The sequence below is a fragment of the Dicentrarchus labrax genome, unplaced genomic scaffold, assembly GCF_905237075.1.
Source record: "Dicentrarchus labrax unplaced genomic scaffold, dlabrax2021, whole genome shotgun sequence".
Taxonomy (NCBI): domain Eukaryota; kingdom Metazoa; phylum Chordata; class Actinopteri; family Moronidae; genus Dicentrarchus; species Dicentrarchus labrax.
In genome coordinates, this window is record NW_026136710.1 from 12,018,015 (window position 1) to 12,038,169 (window position 20,155).

At 40.2% G+C, this 20,155-nt stretch overlaps 1 protein-coding gene across 2 annotated transcripts in view; it reads right to left on the bottom strand.

Moving 5' to 3' along the window:
- Positions 1-20,155, bottom strand: part of LOC127370591 (WD repeat-containing protein 70) — a 38,535-nt gene that overhangs the window by 8,361 nt on the left and 10,019 nt on the right. For both annotated transcript variants that reach the window (XM_051412793.1, XM_051412794.1), the window contains exons 10-13: positions 14,925-15,099; positions 6,341-6,440; positions 5,863-5,947; positions 5,616-5,754 (exon numbers count right to left, since the gene is read on the bottom strand). In XM_051412793.1, coding sequence (XP_051268753.1) covers positions 5,616-5,754; positions 5,863-5,947; positions 6,341-6,440; positions 14,925-15,099 — 499 coding nt within the window. The remainder of the gene's footprint in view (positions 1-5,615; positions 5,755-5,862; positions 5,948-6,340; positions 6,441-14,924; positions 15,100-20,155) is intronic.

Below are 20,155 nucleotides of genomic sequence, written 5' to 3' on the forward strand. Positions count from 1 at the left end.
ACAAGCCTCATTCATACATACAGACATACATACAGACATATCTACACTATCAGGCCAACCGCTCAGTGTTGTTCAGCTCTCGAGACAGATGAGGGTTAATCTGCTCAACCAGCTCATGAGCCAGCTGTAATTGATCGAAAGATCTGGAAAATGCTTTCAACAGGATGTGCTTAACATGAGCCTCGCATATTCCATTCACACATCGGTAGATCAATGATAACATGTATAAATAGATAAATGACTCAAGCACAAACAACATTGTTGCCCTGAGGAAAACGCACTGTATTATCGGTTCATTTAACAAATAATTCTGAAGTGTAAAAAATATGCTGTATTAGTCCTAAGGTCAACACTTATGAAAACATGTATCAGCATGTGTGTATCATGAACAATTGAAGTCTACCCACTATGGATGTGCTTCAGTGTAAATGTGTAATGGGTTATAAATTGCCACGTCAGGGTTGCTAAAGCAACGCGGACAGTCCCTACATGCGAGGCAAGGCAGAGATGACAGTTAGGAATTCTGTTACACTCCACAGGTACCGTCAAAGCTCAAGGAATTCACCCAATACACAGTACAGCGACACAACATAGAACAAGTCAGGCAGTAAAACCAAAATGAAAGTGTCAACACAGCCAGGTGACTGCAGTCCAGTCAAGTTCAGAAAACAACCACTTCAGACCCAAACAAATCATTCTGTCAACAGTGAAACAAGTCAAACATAAAGAGCAGAGCAGCCTAAAACAGACCAGCTCAGTGGGGCCCACCCCAGCTGGATCCACTGAGAAGCCCACAGCCAAGCATAGCTCAGTCCAGTCCAACAGTAAGACTGCTTTCCAGATATTCAGAGCAGCGTGTTTACACTCTAGGAACCCCTGTTTACGCTTCACGTCCACCAAATTACATCATCTCATGAAGGAGGAAACTTTAATCAGTCAGTTCTTCAGTAGCAGCCTTCTATGTCCCATCAGATTAAAATACCAAACGCTGATCAGGGATAAATAAGACAACAGCCACTCGCCCAAAATCTATGCTGATTATGAACTAAAGTTATGCAGCACTAATGGGACACAGTCACAGCTGTGTTCCTCGTTTAGTCTCTGGTGAGTGGATCCAAATGTGCACTGCTTCTGACAGACTCAGCTACACAGGCCAGCTGAATGCAGTAGGGGGAAAAGGAGAACTTGAGACTTAGCACCTCAGCTACACACTGAGTGGGCACACGTCCGAGAAGTCTGTAATTAGTATGAACTGCCTTACTGGAACAACTGGCTTTTACATCTTGCAAGATTTGCTTGGTAAGATGCACAAGAAAGAACAGAGTTAAGGCCTCCCTTCAACCTTTCAAGCTTGGCTGCTCTTACTGAGGATGAAAGACCGACCATTGGTATCAAAGGTCTAATTGAAAAGCATGGAACAGGGGGCAGTTCACTGTTTAAGAGCCATCAAGCATGAGATGGTAGGTGTAGCTAGTAAAGGTGGCTCAAACACAGTTTTCCAGTTTACAGTTGTTCTTGTTTTTTTCCCAGAAAGGGTATTTTAGACTTTTCAGCATATTTAGCAAGTCATACTTATTATTTAGAATCTTACACCTGTAAGTCAAACTGAATATCAGACTTGCTCAGATGCCCTGGTGCCACTGTTGCTTCTCCCAATACTGATTCCTAATACAGAAGTCAGTGCTCTTTTCATTTTTTATTTACGAATCTATGCTCACAGTTCTGATTTGGATCATTCTTCTATGTGTAAAATATTAAGGCTATAAGTACACAAAACTTTGTTACTATAAGTTAAGTTGAGATAATAATGCACTTGCATGCATTAATTTTAAGTTTGTACAAATATAGTACTTCTCTAGGCTTTTTACCATGCTATGAATGACAGTGACTAAGAAACCGTACGTAATGTTGATGACTCACATCTGGCCGATACCCAACACATTTAATAAGGTCATTATTGGCACCGATAGCAATCTGGTGTATCAAATTGGTCTTACACCATTTTTATGCTTTTATTACATAGCAATAGTGTTGAGGTGACAGGAAATGAAGGAAACAGATGCACCAAACGTCGTCACCAGATTCACCAAGAGCAGGCAATCACGAAATACAAAGCACCGGAAGATACACGCAAGTTAAAACATGAATACATACAGTACTGCATGAGGGCGGCAGGTTTAAGTTAGTCTCCATTTGAAATCCAGCCAAAAGCTCAGTGCTTTGATAGTCAGCAGGGTCTCACCTGGTTTCTGCCCCTTCTGATGGACTACGATAAGCTTAAGAGTGTCTGTCGTATACCAAATGGGCCTAAAACAGCCTCCGCTCCCAAGCACACCCCAGAATCCACGTCTGGGGTTATGTAGACTGTTTAGTTAGAAATGATTGGTGGTCCTTCCTTTCACTCGCCTGCCTGGTATGCCACTTTATAAAGACTGCACTTAAATTCTCGGGCCATCCAAGAAGCAGACGGCTGATGTAAACATAGTAAATAGCACATTCATCAGGTTCACTGAGTGCATGTCAACCAGAAATAACTGATCTGTTGCAAAACTAAATTTCAATGCTTGATTTCAAAATTAATTTTTTAGAGGCTACCAATGCAATTTGGCGTGGGCAATTGTAACAGTCAGACTGGTAGAGTAATGGTCAGTGGGTGGAAGGAGGGGCTGAATCCAGAAGATGAATTTCATGACAACTATCAAAAATGGACATGCAGTAAAACACATTGAAAGGCAGCAATTCAAAAATGTCGGACATCAAAACTCTCTACTCTCTATATGTCCATTTGTCCAGTGTATGTAAAAATGGCGAAAAATAAAATGAAATGCAATTTTGCAATATTACAATAACTGATCTCAGTTATATCAGTACAATTAATGGCCATTCAATTTTCTGAATTCTGACTTCTGAATTCCAAAAATAGCATGATTCGTGCCTCTGTGTCCTGGAACCACCCATGAGCCCACCCCACACAACAGGGTGACCCACAAACCGTAGCTTTTATGTAAATGGAAGCAATTAAATGAAGTTATATGACTCGAAGAAACTGCTCAAATATGTGAATGGCTTCAAAGCATATTTTCAAAGACTATGACTGAAGTACTTTAATCATCACCATATAAATTTTGAGAGGTTAGTACAATTAACACAAATAAAACGATTGCCAAGGCAATTGGCAGCCTGTACCCATCTTAAGCCTGCATTGTTTTTCGTGGCACCGGGTTGGATTATGTGGGAAATCTGCTGGATTTCTGTTCAGCACAAATGGTGATCAGACAGGAAGAGGTTTTGCCATCCTTTCCAGTAAAACTGAACTTATGCTTACAGGGTTTCTCACAATGGTAGATGGCGGAACGAGTGAAAGGCCAATGGAAAAATCACTTCCAAATGTTCGTCAGTAAAGAAGTGAAAGAGAAGACGAACGTCCATGGAGTGAAGCATAGGAGCAGGAGGAGGGTTGTTAAGTTCTAAACAGACTCTTTGACCCAAAGTATCCGAGGACTTTTCTTTGATGCTGCCTATAGCGATATCGTCACCACAGTGAAGTGGGTGCAAATGTTACAGCTGATTCTGTTTATAAAGGTTTATGCAGGAAGACCTCAAATACAACATATGTTGATGACCACTGCTCGTTGTAAATGACAGACATCCTCACATGTGGATTATGTGGACATCACATACCTTCTTTGAGTGACACTATTTATACTGAAAATTCAGTATTCAAGTATTTTAACTGGAGTGCACTAAAGTAAGTACTGCCACCAGACAGGAACTCTTGCTATCTAGAGATGAGAGGACAGCAGTCATCTACACAACAGCGTATCTATAAAATTCTGTTTTAATGTTTCAAAAACACTTAGTGTATCATTACTATGAGACAGAGATATTTGTTGTTCCGAATTAACGAATACAGTATACCAAGGTATTGACTGAATATATTTATGTTAAAAATGCTATTCTTAGTGCTTTTAGTCATCAAAGCAACCAAACACAGAACTTGGTCAATTCTATTTTAATGCAGCATCATTCTTTATTCAAACTTCAGACGACTGCAGTGACAGGCTCGTGTGCAGCTAACCCTCAGCTTAGAAATCAACAGTGATCCTTTCATATAAATTGGCAGCTTAAATAACTCTAAAAAGTCATATTTAGATAAGGAAATGACAATAAATCCCAAAAATTCATACACTTTTTTTATTCAATTAAAGTTAAAATCTCAAATAAAATGGGTCACCCAAAACATGGACTGCCCTCCCTGCCTCTCAGTTACTGCAACTGTGCAGCGGGGTGTGCACTTTGTGTCGATGTTGTGCCAAAGTTTGCAAGCTAACAGCAGCTGGCTGGCAAGACAGGGGGATGCATAGACACACAAACCCAGCTTTTGTTTCTTTCCCCCCCATCTCTCAAACATGTTCACTCAGTGGCCCATGTGAAAGTGTCATGTCTTAGCCAGGAAGACCAAGTTAGAAGCCATTAGCCTCTGTCAGACCTCACTGTTATGACTACAGATACACAGTGCCAGATCTGTTGAAACGGAGAGACAGAGGAGGAGGAGGAGCAGGAAGCAACAAAAAAAAAAAAAAACTTTTTCTACTGAAGACAGCACCTCTGCCCTTCATTTCAGCACCCATGGCTGGTTGCCTTCACCAAATGGATTTCTGAGAAAGCAGGATTAGTATAAAGTACATTGTATGCTAACGTGTTTGACAGCGTAGTCTGTCTCATGTGAATGGAACATGTGAATAATTTAATTTCAAATGTAACTCAAAGGCAATACATATAAAAGCGTCAATAGCTGTTCTGCCAAAGCTTTGTGGGAATGACTTGCAGTAAGGAAAGGTCACATTACTCTACTTTCTCCAAGCTTGCCTCTACCTATTTTTTTTAAACTTTCCTCCTTCGCCTTCACTCCCCTCCATAACTCTTCTCATCTTTCTCTGTATTTTCCCCCAAATACTGCTACCGTCAATCTTTCATCCAGTGTGAAGATGGAGAAAATATGTATTCTGCTATGCTGCTGAAATATGACTAGTGTCAGAGACACATAGTGATTTAAAGGGAAATTGTCTTATCACTGCCAGAAGATTGAAGTCATTCCAATGACATTATAGGTAATTTTTGTAGACATGAGTTTCCAACATTATTGTTCCATAATTATACATAACAGACTGCTGACTGCACAATTCTGAATCTCTCTCTAAATTCTTGTGGACTGTTAAATATTAGCCGTTAGAAATAATAAATACCGACTAAAATAAATAATAGACTGAAGGGCTAATCTATTGGAATAATCTTTGTTGGGTTAAATAGGAAATTAAATACATCTCAACATCAGGCCAGTGAAATCTGTTCTGCTGTCATAATTAAGTCTGTTGGTGCTATAAACAAATAAAAACATTTTATGGCTGCTGTTTTTTTCAGCCCAGACTACTTATGTGGAGGAGAAATGACCCGCACATTGGTTTCATTAAGTTTCATCGTGGATTCATTGGTTTCTTTTCCACTGTGCATCATTTTGGGTCATTTTGGTTTGTAAACAACATATCATATCAACCAGCTGAAAAACATCTTACAATGAAAGCAGTTGTGGTTGTGGAGATTGCGGTAAAACTTACTGCGTTGGTGACCTCTATTTCATAGACCTTCTGAAAGGAAGCCCGGTCAAAGAAAACCAACTTCCCGTTTCCCTCGTCTTTCTTCACTGAGGTCCCCGTTACAACAAGATTGTCGTCAGGGCTAAAACAGCAGTCAGTCCTTATAGGGAAAATTACACACATACAATCTCATCAGTTCATAACCCACACATAATCTACAGATCATCTCAGATTTTAATTTATTAAGATGATAGGTAAAAATTCTCACATTGTAAAGTAGTTGGTCAGTCCAGTAGCTACATTCACAGGCTTCCTGAAGTTGCGTATGTCCCACATCTTCAGAGTATCATCACCTAGAAAATAGATGGAGACATTAAATAAACTGTAAACTGTGAGATTTACTTTACAGAAAACGGAACTGTCTTAGAAGTAAATACTGCCTTTTCTTGACTATACAACATGGCCGTAAGAGTTATTTTTCATTTACATTACAGAAATATGTTTTGTGAAGGACTCTTACGCAGAGTTATTCCTGTTTGTCTTAAAACCCATGTTTCTGTGTATAAATCTCTTCTGAGTCTTGTGGTCCCTGTTTATTTACACATTTAAAAAGAGACTATGTTTTTGCTGAAACATTTTGGATCAGTGATCAAGCACCTAAAAACTGGAGGCTCTCTTTGAATGTAACCTCAGTGTGTGAATCTGCTGGCTGTGCACTTTACTTTTTTAATTTTTTTTTTTTTTACCTCCACGTGAAGCGAGAGTCCTGCCATCATAGGAGAAGGAGAGACAGGAGGTGTCTGATCCTGGAATGTGTGCTTGCCGACAGTGGAACTTTGTATGGACCTAAGAAGAAAAAGAAAACAATGCATTGACCACATAGATTTACACAGACTCTGCTCTAGTTTATAGTTTAGTAGTGATGTGTAACACAAGCTTCAGACTCGGGTCCTATATAAAGCGTGGTATTAACCTATGACCTAAAGACTGGCATGAATAGGTCAAATAAAGGTTACGTTTCCATTTCATTATTCCATGTCATGCGCATGGTCTGTGTATGAAATGAAAGTGTAGTACAGAGGTCATGATAACAGTCCAATAGTTACGTGTAAATGAAAAGTAGAAACAGTTGCTTTATTACTACTGAATTTATCAGCATAATGTTGATATGTATTACAGACAAGCCCATTACAGAGACAAAAAACTAGACTACATGTAACTGATCATTAACTACAGAACAAAATGAATAAATAGTGCAATCCTGGCTCTCTTTGCCTTTTCCATAAACACGCTGCCTTCGTCACTACTCATCAATATTAAAGATCTCCTAATGTACTACAGGATGTAACTGACGATGCTCTGCTTCAGCACCAGATGTTTCAGTCGGTCACTGCAGTAACAAAAAGACCTTTTCATTCGGGGTTTTCAAAACAACACACGGTTTCCATTTCCTCCTTGAACACCATACCATATATTTAACTATGAAGCCCAATACAACTTATGAAATACCGGCAACTTTACACACTTTACCCACCGCACTCTTTAGCAAGACTACAGACCACAGAGATTTACCTTGGCAAGCTTAGGTGCCTGTCTGAGAGATGTTTTTTTGCTCCTACCTGGAATAGTATTATAATATTCTACTGTGTACAGCTTACCAGCCAAAACTGCATATACGACACCTATTTAAACTGCAGCCCTGGGCTAATATCACCTTTTTGATTCTTTATTATAAGCCATCCTTAAACAAGTGTTACGTCAGCCAACAACTATTTTACAGTGTCACTTCAAAATATCAAAAACCACCAGGATCAATAACAAAAGAATAACACTTAGCGTAGGAGCAGAGGAAGCAGTAGTAGTTTGAGGCTGAGAAGACTGACATTGAAAAGAAGTGTTGAAACAAAGTCTTATTTTGAAAGTGTGGGTTAGAAAATAAGTAGCACACTCTTCTCCCTAAAACTGTTAAAGGGGAACTCCTCTGATTTTACACATTCATCGGGTTACTAATCATGGGGGGTACTTTCACACCAGTGAAAGTTGTATGATGTTTTCTATGGATTTAAAGGAGCTTCGACAAGTCTGAGAAAATATAGGGTTATCTGATGATAACCCCAATGATGTCATCCAGGTTTATCTTGGCTTGGCTTTGGATACTACCATTTTTCAAAGAACGCCTGTGTTACAACCTGGGGGTATGGAGGTATGACAGGCATTTACAAGACAGGTAAAGGTCTGATGAAAGACTATAGACTACTGAAAGAAAATTCATCTGCAAATATTTTGATAATGGATTCATAATTTTTTTCCAAAAACTGTCCCTAGTTCCACCCTCTCCAATGTGACGATTTTCTTGCTTTTTTTCTTCTTATGTGACCGAATCTCTTTGGGTTTTGGCTGTCGGTAGGCCAAAAGAAGATTTTTTTTCTGGGCTTTAGAAAAGTTTTAGTGGTTGTGCATCAGTTTCTGACATTATGTGGACCAATGTCCAATGAAGCCCTAAATATGGTTATATGTATTTCTGCAACAGAGACGGTACACATCCAAGATCCAAGATAGCAACAATGAAAAAAGAGAAGCAGTCTGCACACTGAATATTACAGCTTCCCAGGCAATGCTTCCACCATCAAGCCCTTCTAACTATTTCCCTGGCATGTTGCTGTATATGAGAATGTGATCTTACTCAGCTTGGCTGTGATGATCAGCATGTATCACTGAAAACCAAGTAGGTTAAGTGACATTTCAGTTGAGGGTCGTTGTATGGAGGCGAGAACAGAGAATGGAATCTCACCTTTGTAGTTTATGGAGTTGTTTAAAACTGTTTTAGGAGAAAGGGGAGCAATAGTGGCATTTTAGGAACATTTCGAATAACATATATTAAATTCCATCCACCCCCCTTCAAACAGAAGCATTTTAACCTCTTGTCTAAATAGCTGTTTCCAAAATGGCCAGCCATTTCATGTACTTTCTCAGTGCTCACTCAGAGCAAGCTGTGTACTGCTGTAGGGCAGTGTAGGGTGTGTGTGTCAAGGTCTGAAGCACCAGGCTGGAAATAACCCAGCTCAACCCCCCAACCCCAACACACACACACACACACCTCTCTATCTTTCTCACACATACACACAAAAGGAACAGCGAGAAGAAAAGCTCACTGAAAGTACACTCAAAATGTGGACAATGAACATAAGTGAATAAGGAGATAACCAATAAACAAATACGATGACGTTAAAATTCATGTTAACCATAACTTTTGACTTTAGATTTACAATACGGGATGTACCGAGTTATCATTTTCATTGTCGATTAATCTGAATTAATCTTTAAAATGTCCATCACAATTTCCAAGAGCCCATGCTGATGTCTTCAAATGTGTTGTTTTTTTCCCAGCCAAGAGTCCAAAATCCAAATACATTAGCAGCACATTCTTACATGTGAGAAGCTGAAACCAGTGAACGTCTGACATTTTTGCTTGATAAATGACTTAAATGACTAACCGATTATCAAAACTGTTGGCAATTCATTTTGTCTGTAAATCAATCAACCATCTAATTGTAATGTCACTTTTGCTGGTGTCTTCTCTCTGCTTCCTCCTGCATTTACTTCCCAGTGCCTCAGTTTTACCTGAGCCCAGCCAGATTACAGAGATCGATCATTAAAAGACAGCGGTGAAGCAATAGTCTGGGAAGTATGCTTGCTAACACTCAAACAAACATAACCTTGGTTTATACAGCTACATTTTCATTAATTCTAAACGGAATGCAAATAAATCAGTGAAAAGAGAATTGCAGCAATACAGGCTTTTGACTCAGAAAGCTGGATAAGGAATTTGAAGTGAGCACAGAGTGTGGAAGACAGATAAGATAGAGAAATGCTGGCAAAAAGAGAAGGAGAGAGTGGAGCGTGAGGTGAATGAGTGATGTGTCCTTATGATACAAGAAGGAAACGAGGCCATACTTCACTTCCAAAGTAAATGGAGGGAAGTTATTAACTTGGAGGAGACAGATAACACTGTTACCTTGAACTGTAGATAACATGGACTCCACTTTTTCAGGCCTTGGCCATTTAGCCTCTGTAGTCTCTCCAGGGATAATATTCTGCTTCCCATTCTCATTTTACTCATATATTACCTTTGACTCAAATCCATTCTCCTCATTTGTTATCATTGATTATCTACCTATTCTTTTATTTGCTGCATTGAAATTGACTTGGTTGAGAAATGTCCCAAGGTCAATTTAATATAAAAACTAAATTTTCTAATCTTACAGCAGGTGTGAAACAGCTTGGCCACTGGCTATCTCTGGCCTACTAAACAGCAGCTGAAGCTTAATGTGTAAGGCTTAAACCCAGTCAAACACACAATACTCTACTGTGAGGGTGCATGGTGACTGACTGATCAAATAAAGTAATCAATTCTTAAAGTGAAGCCTAAAAAAAAGAAAAAAAGACATTGGGACCCCCGTTACAATCAAGCAATCACAATGACCACTGCACAGCTGTGTCATGTGCACATGGACAATGGAATGGACTATCAACGGGAGGGTCTTGCTAATGAACGAGTTTCTAATTATCTTGTCTTTTGAACTGTTGCATGAAGCTCAGTGGCACATCATAAAAACTGGTCTAGGCGAGAAGATAGTCCAGTTGTCTGAGACGTGCAGAGTTGCAGGACGAGAATATATGGCACCAAACATGTAGATATTACACCATAAATATACTGCGACGAGACGGTGGTGAAATCTGTTTTACATAACTCAGGAGAGAAATGTGGTTTTATAAAACATAACCTGAAAAAGAATATTTTTCACTATAACCACAGGTCTTCTCAGGTCAACTAGTGACAAAAGTTATGGGCTCTTGTTCGACCCATGATGAATTATTCCCCAAAGTTTGTTTTTGCCTCTTTTGATCTTTGTCTTTCTTTTTAAGATGAACACCATCTGTTGTTAGCACATGCTGTTTTTTTACCCCTTTATGTTGTATCGTAATGCTATTGTGTCTTCAGTGTCTATTTTGTTTGCACAAAAAAAAAAAGCTCTCAATGTCCATTTATATATTAAAAAATATTCTCTCATCTTACCAGACAAACAGGTGGAATGAGAACAGAGAAAATGACAACCCATGTCCAACTCTGAAATAAATTATAAAAATAAAAACACAGACAAGAAAAATAAATATCCAATATCAAAATATTGTAACCTAAAAAATACAATGCAGGAAACAAGCATACAATTTTTTTAACTTGATTTGATCAGTCAGTAAAAGTTGTGCCTTTAATAGGTAGCTAGTGGTTATTCTAGCTGCTTATTGCAAACATACACCCACTCCAGCTATTTCTAGATCATTTACTGCTGTTGTGAAAGCTTTAGTGTTTATTTACTATCCTGATGTTGGCTGGCATTGGTAGATGCCATGGTGTTTGCTTCCTGTGATAATCTACACAGCCGGTTTGTGAAACCGGATTCTCATACACAGTGTGAAACTTCTCTCACGCCTTGTGACATCCTCTGCAAACTGTACACTTCTCCCTGGCCTAAACAAGCATCAGGCTAAATTGTCATCATTTTATTCAGAGAGCCAATGTCAGTATTTATCTTCATATATGTGTGTACACCTTTCCTATAAGATTGTGTATACACATCCATATGCACACTTACGCACACAGAGCCGTAATACACATCTACTCCTATTCAGCAGCAGGAGTTGATAAATAGCTGAAGGAACACAGCATTGGGTTTCATCCTCAGCAGACTATGATAACAATCTACCACAGGGCCAACTGTTCCTAACCGCCCTATCTGAGTATCACTGTATAAATACTGCGAGACTCTGCCTTTCCACAACCTCCATACTTACATACAACCACACACCTGAAAGCCTTAATGATGTGCCCACTGTGCAGTCAGTTGTAACATCTCACTCTGACCTCTGCTGCTCTCTGAGGATCGAGTGGCCAAACCGCAGTCCTGAACAGCTGCTCTGATCTTTCATGGAAATCAACAAGTGGTGATGGTAAAGCCGCGTGTGTGTTAGAGGATCACACTGGAGAGAGTGTCCACATAATCTGAAAGTGTGTTCCATTAAACTAACTGCACTGCTCTATGTCTCAGCTACAAACTGCAGAAAAGTTAGACTCCGTACAAAGTCCAGGGTTAAACCATGGGCAAGGAATGGGCACAACACTGAAATACTTCCCTTGATAAATAGCACCTCTTGAAGGTCATTTAGCGACTGTTTTTCCCCACATGTAGAAAGGGTTAAAGGAGGGAAGATCACGCTGTGTGGCAATGACAGAAATCATGTGGCTGCAGGACTGAGATCCAGTGTAAATGTTTACAATCAGACTGTCTTTAGATAGCCTAGTCTGATTTCAAACGCTTTCATGAAAACATGTTCATGACTCTTGCCGGTTATCACAGATCCTAGACAGTTTTCTAAACATTTCATTGGACTTCAAAACGTTCGTCTGTGATTGTATGTTCTAATTTTTCACAGCCACATCTTTTATTAGTCTTGTTATTAGTTTACAGTGATACTGTGCAAAGTCACATTAGGATCTTATTTGGCCGGTAATTTAAAATGATGGTGGTCAATTTATGCATAAAAACAGGATGTTCAGTGGAGAAAAAGTCATTTTATAAGGAACAACATGGGCTGAAGGCAGGAATCATAAAGGATCAAAAATTAAGAAAAGACTTGCTATACGTCTAAATTCATCTATGGACGAATTAAAAACTTCTTGGGGGGGGATGGGTTTCTCTCATAATTATAGATCGATTGCAGTAACAAGGCCAGCAAATGCAGATAACCAGTGAAAGTTTGCCATGTCATCTCATGACAACACACCCCTTCTGAGTAGTTCATCAAAACCACCTCTTTTAGGGTCCCACATTGAAGTCTGGAAACATCCAAGTCCACCAATGACATCATAACATTCCCCGGGTCTCTGTGGTAATGTTGTTGAACGGAGGTCTGCACCCTCAATGCACAAACTTTCACAGAGTGCACATTACCTGGCAACCATTTAAATGCAGCCTTGTAATTCTGGCACCGACCCCTCTGGTCAGAGAATGAGCATGCAATCACTCTCTGTGGCAGTCCACTAAAAGAGACCTACTTGACTCCCCATCATAGGATCAATCAAGTCATGTCAGGGTTCAAGAGCACAATGTGTCATCCTCAATAGCTTCTTCTACGGCTGAGCGCTAGATCAAGGTCATGTACATGATTGATCGTGATTGATCTGCCTGCATATTCTGCCCATGAGTAATAGTGGCGATACAACAGGAGATAGGCCTCCTTTGAGTGGGGGAGGGAGCAGCAATAAAAGCATCGAGAGGTAAACTCCTTTTTAGGCTTGTGGCTGAATTCGAGTCAGCAGCACAGGTTGCTGATTAGGGCAGAGGGCACCAACTAAATTCTTGAGCCATTCAGACAGGACAGGCTCCAGTGGTCAGGCAACAGACATGACTGTTGTAAGCTGCTATGGGACGCAGGGTAAATATTTAGTTTGGAGAAAGAGGGGTAATAAATTTGGAGAGCTTTAACCCAATCACTCGCAGCCTGCTGTTATGAGCAGCCCAGGGGTGGGATGATGGGTGAGTGGAGGAGAGATGAGAGTCTATACAACACGGGCACATGGAACCACGAACGCTCTTACAATAGAAAAGTAGGTACAAGGAAAACAAATCCTTCATCTACCAACATTTTTTTTGTGTCCTGTGATTATGAAGTTGACTGTTGGAGTAATTATCGTGTAGCCTACTTCTCATTTGACTAATCTGGATAAGCCCCTCTGTCCAATCAAGCTGTTCCAACTCACTAACTACAGCTTAATTGTCACTGTCACTATTCTCATATGAAAAAACAGAAGCATTCAACCTTGTCCACATATGGGGTTGGACAGATGAAAGGATATTAAGTGGAACAAAAGAATTAGAGTAGAAATTTGCTAAAACATTGAGGGCAGAAAAACAACTGTCTCATGCTGGATGCTGGTTATCGTAGAATGTATTTAGCAATATCTGTGTAGTACTCCTTCAATTTTATTTCCTGTCTTAAGTGTGGGTTTATAGTGTTTTAGGACTCCCAGGTGAGTGACCACAAACAGTTTCTCACACCGTGGAAAAAGCAACTTATGAAACCGTGTTTGCAAAAGAGCTTAACATAATGTAAGACAATACCAAACTGGAAATATGTCATCACTGAAAATACTGAATTATGAGTGCCGCAGTCCCCTAAGCCCCCTCTTCAACAGATATGCACCTCTCCCCCTTTTTTTTTCCTCTTCCCATCTGTTTCGTGGAGGTGAATTTTGTGTGTGAACCTGCAAGCGAGCAGTTGGCTGCCAAACCTGCTCCACCACTGGTCAAAAGGAAACAACAGCATATAATTTCTTTTTGCTACCCATTTACTAAACAGAAATGTGTCAGTGTTACAGCCATCAAGAAGAGAGATACACAGGAGGACAGGCAGGCATGAGTTATGGTGTAACCATTTTTGATAAAAGGTCGAGAGACCCAGAAGATATACTTGTTGAAAGATGGAGGGGTTGCATTCTCCAGCACTGAGTGAAAGTCATTTTTAACTACAGTGACAATTTGTCAAATAACTCGAGTGAAAACAGCCAAATAAGTGAGAGCAATGCTGCTTAGGAGCCAAGATCAACTATTACCTCATCTTACCGAATCTTGAGGAATGGAATGAGCACTTTGATCACTTAATTGCCTAATTAACTAATAGTGGAAAATGTACAGCAAGAAATTGTGATTGGGCCTCCCGGTAACTTTCAAGTAACTCAACTCAATCATTACACGTCAGTAACGTACCCAGCTATTTTCAGCCATACTAGTGGCATGTTGATGTTAGCATTTAGCTCAAAGCATCGCTGTGTCTAAGTACAGCCTCACAGAGCCTCCAACATGGCTGTAGACTCTTGGTTACCAGAGTTTGGATAGAATGAGGGCATGTTCATTGCCATGTACCTGGTTAGTGTGATAACAGGGGTCAATACAGGTCAGACAGGCTATTTAATATTCTCACCTACTTGCAGTTTGGGCAATGCATTTAAAAGCCATAATAATTCTGGTCTGTGTTGGTCAGTGACTTGTTGAACTCTGACCTCTCTGGCCTGTGACCAGATGACCCAAGTCTCATGACTCTGCACCAGAGGCCATAACAAAACAGACGTTTACAACCTACTGCACAATGTGGTGGTTGGTATGCGTGTGTGTGTGTGTGTGTGTGTGTGTGTGTGTGTGTGTGTGTGTGTGTGTGTGTGTGTGTGTGTGTGTGTGTGTGTGTGTGTGTGTATGTGTGTGTTTTCAGACTCACGCTGAGGTTTCTGTCCCAGATCTGGATGGTGCCATCCTGGCAGCCTGCTGCAATGAGCTTCCCATCACGGCTGTAAGTGCAGCATGTAGGGATGACCTTTTTCCCCTGGAAGGAGCGCGGTTTGAACACAGACTTGTGCTTCTTCTCTGAGTTCACGTCCCATGTGCGCACAGTGCTGTGGACAGACAGAAATGTCATTTGAATTGAATTGCTCATAAAATATCTATTCCTCAAAAACACATTTGGTCATCAATACTGTTGACCACCATAATAAATCAGAGTCATAGAGATACAGTGTGCTCCAGCCAGTCTCATGAACATAAGGTTAGGCAGCTATGTTTTGCAGGGTGAGGGGTTAGCAAACCGCAGAACAGTACATCAGACTGACAGGCATGTCTAAAGCTTCCATGAAATCCTTGAACACGTTACACAACCTGGATCACTGAGAAGGAGGAATTAAAATGCAGACTTTTCACACAATATATGTGCAAATAGAAGGTTTTATTCCAGATAGATAGATATATAGACAGATCGATAGATCGATAGCTAGACTGACTTTATTAATCCCCGGAGGGAAATTGGGTAAATTTAAGCCCAACAAGAATCCATACTGGTGACATAGATTCTGTTATTTAAAGAAAATCTTACTTATATAGTTTTATTTCATTCTTCATTTATTTATTTGTTTATTACTGATAATTTATTTATTATCCTCCATAATACTCCCCTTTATCCATCAAGGATAAAAGAATGTAAATATATTTAGGCTCAAACTATGCAAAATGAAGACAAAGTGAAATCAACATATTAAATACAAAATACATATGAAATTTGAATATTAACTTTCAAAAGATCGTTTATTTCAGCCTTCATGTGACTTAAAATAAAAAAAGGATGAAGGTACTCAAAAAAGCCCTTAAAATATTATTTAGGCTAGTCAAAACTGCATACTTTGAATCTCAAAGTAGAGTGGACGATAATCTGGGAACACCAAGTTGTTTAGGTTAAAACAAGGTGGAACATTTCACCTTTGACCCTGTTGGCATGGTTTGCTGTCTAGAGGATGTTCAAGCAAGGGATGTTGAACACAACTTCTACCTACCTCACTTTAATCATTGAACTAGCAATGCATCTTTTCATGACTTTTGTGAAAACCAAAAAGCAGGTATAAGAGAGGAAAGAAAGAAGAGAGATATAGAAAATAATAAATGAAAAGACAGTAATGATGACATAGAGGACGAACTGAGGCACCCACCAGCACCGCAAGTGACCTCCAGAGCCTTAAACCTCCACATTTATTTATTGAACTACCTGACACAAACATGTTTAGTCAACTCTCACACACCCACACCAACACTCATGCCAGACAGAGTGTGTCCAAATGTGTCTGTGACCCACTGCTTGCTTTAGTGAGCATCATGACCTTTGGGTCATGAGGTCAGCGGAGGAGTATAAACATACAGGCAGGGCTGCTACTAACAGCCAGGCAAGGATTCCTCCATGGCCCGGCTACAAAGTCACAGACACACACACACACTCAACTGTGTTTGGATAAGTCTAACAATGTGATACAAATGCCAGCTGAAGACATATGGTTTGAGTGAGAACTGGCAAGGGTCAAATAAAACTCTATTTGATGCACAGTTGTGTTTAAATCCGCATAAACCAAAGCGGTTAATAAATCAAAAGATCTCTTGCTGGGAAAAAAAAGAGCCACGTATAAAAAGAAGTACAACCTGAAGGATACTGCATTATACAGTAAGTGTTTACATGAGCAGATGTGTGTGTGTGTGTGTGTGTGTGTGTGTGTGTGTCTCCGTGTCCGTGTCTGTGAGAGAGAGAGAGTGAATGAGAGAGTGATAGCCATGGACTAGATGACAAATTGGTCCACCTGCTGCCTCATGCAGACATCTCTATTTTATTTACAGAAGACTGTAGGCGTCTGTCAAGCCAATAAAGACAACATAACCTTTTGTGCGGCACACAAAAGCTGGAATGCTATTTATCGAAAGGGCTCTTTCCAAAACATGGCAGTGCAGGCTCTCAGGGGGATAGAGCAGAGAGGTTGGAGCCCACCAGTGTCGAGCCAACCACGAGCGCATGGCTAAAGACTGCACACCCTCACCTGTCAGGGGCAAGATACAGAGCAGGGCAGGGATGGGAAAACGCTCAGTTTTAATATCTGGTACTCTATAATTGTTAATGAAAGTGTAAAAACTTTACGTGCCCCATTAGAGCAACAAAGATCAAAAGAAGTAATAATAAAAGTGAACTGCAGTTTCACCCAATTAAAGCTGCACCTTTTATTCCAGAGGGAAACATCTGGGGCAGTCTCAACTTTTATTTTCTCAAAGGAGGTGGTTGTTTTGAGAAAGTAATAGCAATGAAAGAGTATGAGATGTCAAAATATTCACATGCAGCATGAAGAAACCACCTAAAACATTTGAGGGCGAGACCTACGTCTGTTCCTCTTCCCTGCAACCCTGTTTTCCCTTCAATCGGCAGCCCCCTGTTCCCCGCACAAACACTTCAGAGACAGAGGGGTGAATGCAATAAAATGAGACCCATACATCCTCAGTCATGCGTGTGCACTTTACGAGGTAGCACACTCATTCACACATCAACTGAGGAGTGACAACTCCCCAGGCCCAAGATTTTATCTGTCTGTCAGGTTATAGGCCTAGTGGGGGTGATGGTTGCTGGGATATCTTTCCCAGATGATGAGATAAGGAAGAGAGAGGGATAAGCAAGGCGTACGTCTTGTACAAGGTTGTTTATTGGTCAAATTTTGGTGATGAGGATAGGATGTGTTGCCCAATGGACGGTTGACTGACTAACTGGGGCTCTGTTATGAGAAAGGCGGATTAGGGGGGGAAGATGCTCCATCTTAAATTGCAGCTGAAGAAGATAACAGAAGGATTTGTGAGCAGCCATACACAGTGGCACTCAAGCACGGAAACAAAAGTAAGAAACACTGTGGTCTAAGCACACATGCACTGTGGGTACAGTGAGATACTGATTCAAGCAAAATCACAATATTATTAGTGTGGCTCAAAAGTAGAAAAAGTCCCTTAAAACGGCCTTAGCGGGGCAGGTGAGACCACACACTACAGGTGCACAATGCTTGACTATAGATAAAAGAAGTCAAGACAGCTCTTCAGATTTAATCAAGCAATCTGGTTGATAAGAACTTCCATAATGAAGTGGCCTCACATCTAATTCAGTAAGAAAAGAAACAAACAACTGTATTCACACACTAAAGAACTAAAGGTTACTGTCAGTCAAAAATTCCATGTCTGTAAATTGAACAAGAAGGATAAATGCACTCCTTAAAAGTATGGTATGTGCGTTCTTGGGCAGGATATGGAACACTTGCATTGTAAGGCGAGCAACAGTTTAAGACAAGCTGGACTATGGATGAACCTGATGTGATGTGAATGTGAGAATCGCCCCAACATGCTCACACACACTATGTGATGTCTGTCCTCACTCTTCATCCCTGTTCTGTCACGCAGATAACACTTAGTAACTCAGCAGTAATGCCCTTTCCTCTTAAAAAATGCAAAGTAAGCTATCACTATTACTGACTTATACAAAGCTAAAAGACACACATTCTGACCAAAGTGCTTCCATGTAAAAAAAAATCTTTATTATACTAGGAATTATCTAAGCAACAGATCTTAAATCATCTTTGTGTGATTTGTGTGACTCCAATGATAATTCCTTAATATGTCACATGTATCACATCATGTGTTTGGTTTGCGCGCATGACAAAGACAAATAATTTGTTTCTCAGCAGTAAAATGACTTGCCATGTTGCCTTCTGGGTCTCCTTGCATACAGCTACACATACAATTCCAGCTGCAGCCCTGACAGTAGGCCAACACAAAGGGAATCCCTGGCATTCAAACCTCCTGGAAACATTCCTCAAATTGTGTATTTGTGTGTGCACATGCACAAGTGTGTCTCAAGACTCAACAGAAGTAACATGTGGTCCCAATTAGAAAGTCGCCGTTTGTCCTATCCCCTGCTCCACTGGCTGAAATTTCAGTCACAAAAAGAACATAACATGAATTTTTGATCACTCTCTTGGGACTATAAAACGACAAAGTAAAACCAAGAATCAGTGCATCATGCCGTTGCAGAGTTTTCCACAATGTTAGTTATAGTTTATTAACAATTCTACAGTATGCGGTATGGTTTAACTTTTAACAGGATTTATTCAAGAATTTTTAAGCCACTACTGTTTGGGATTTTGTTCATTAGAAAAGTCTGCAGCTCACAAAAGTCTCAGCCATATTTTTAGTTTACTTCAAGTTCAGTGCTGCCAAATAAATACTTCCACTGGGAGTAAACCCAGCACATATTGCCTTCACTTTCTGAGAAATAAATCTGCAGTTTTCAAACAGGTGTTCAGTCTTTCAGCAAAGACTCAGTTAAAGTGGCTCAATGCTTAATACGCATTAGGGCCCACTTGGATTAAACATGAATAATGTTGGAAAACATTTTGCCGTTTTACAATCGCACCACTCTCAAACAGAATGACAGAAGAATGTGAAATGTTGACACTTTCACACCAGTCCGAGCAGAAATGCTTTTCACTGACAGACTTCGGTTGCACAGTTCTGCTGAAGCCTCCATTCAACCCTCAGTGTGCAGGGACAATCACTACCACCCTGCTGATGCTTTATTGTGCCTCACCAGTACTTCCCTCTCATCCACTTCCTCTCAGTAAGAAAAAGTCTGGGTAAATGAAATCATTCAAGAACCTCAGAGGCAGTTCTTATGAATGAGACTCCACACAACTAGGAGGGATTTTTAATTAGGGAGCTGGGCGGTCCACTGATCATGCTTAATATCCTATTCAAATAAACACAACAAAGGCTTTTTAATTAGACTGACACAGGAAGAAAGACAGAAAACCTAGGTGTTGGTCTGATGTTTAAGCAGATACAGCCAGACACCCACTGGTAGTATTGGCCAACTGCTGGTCCATTCTCAAGAGGCCCACTGACTACAGTCTGGCCTCTCTGGAGGGAGCAGCATTGTTTGATGGTCCCTTCATAATAACTAGAGCATTACTGATGAAGCTAAAGAGGGATGAGCATGAGGCAACCACCACAACAGAGTGTAATAGGCTAACACTCCAGTCAGCCAAGCAAACACACTGTGTATAAATCAAACTGTTTCTTTGTTTTTCAGAAGTCTTAAACAAGACTAATTAAATTAGC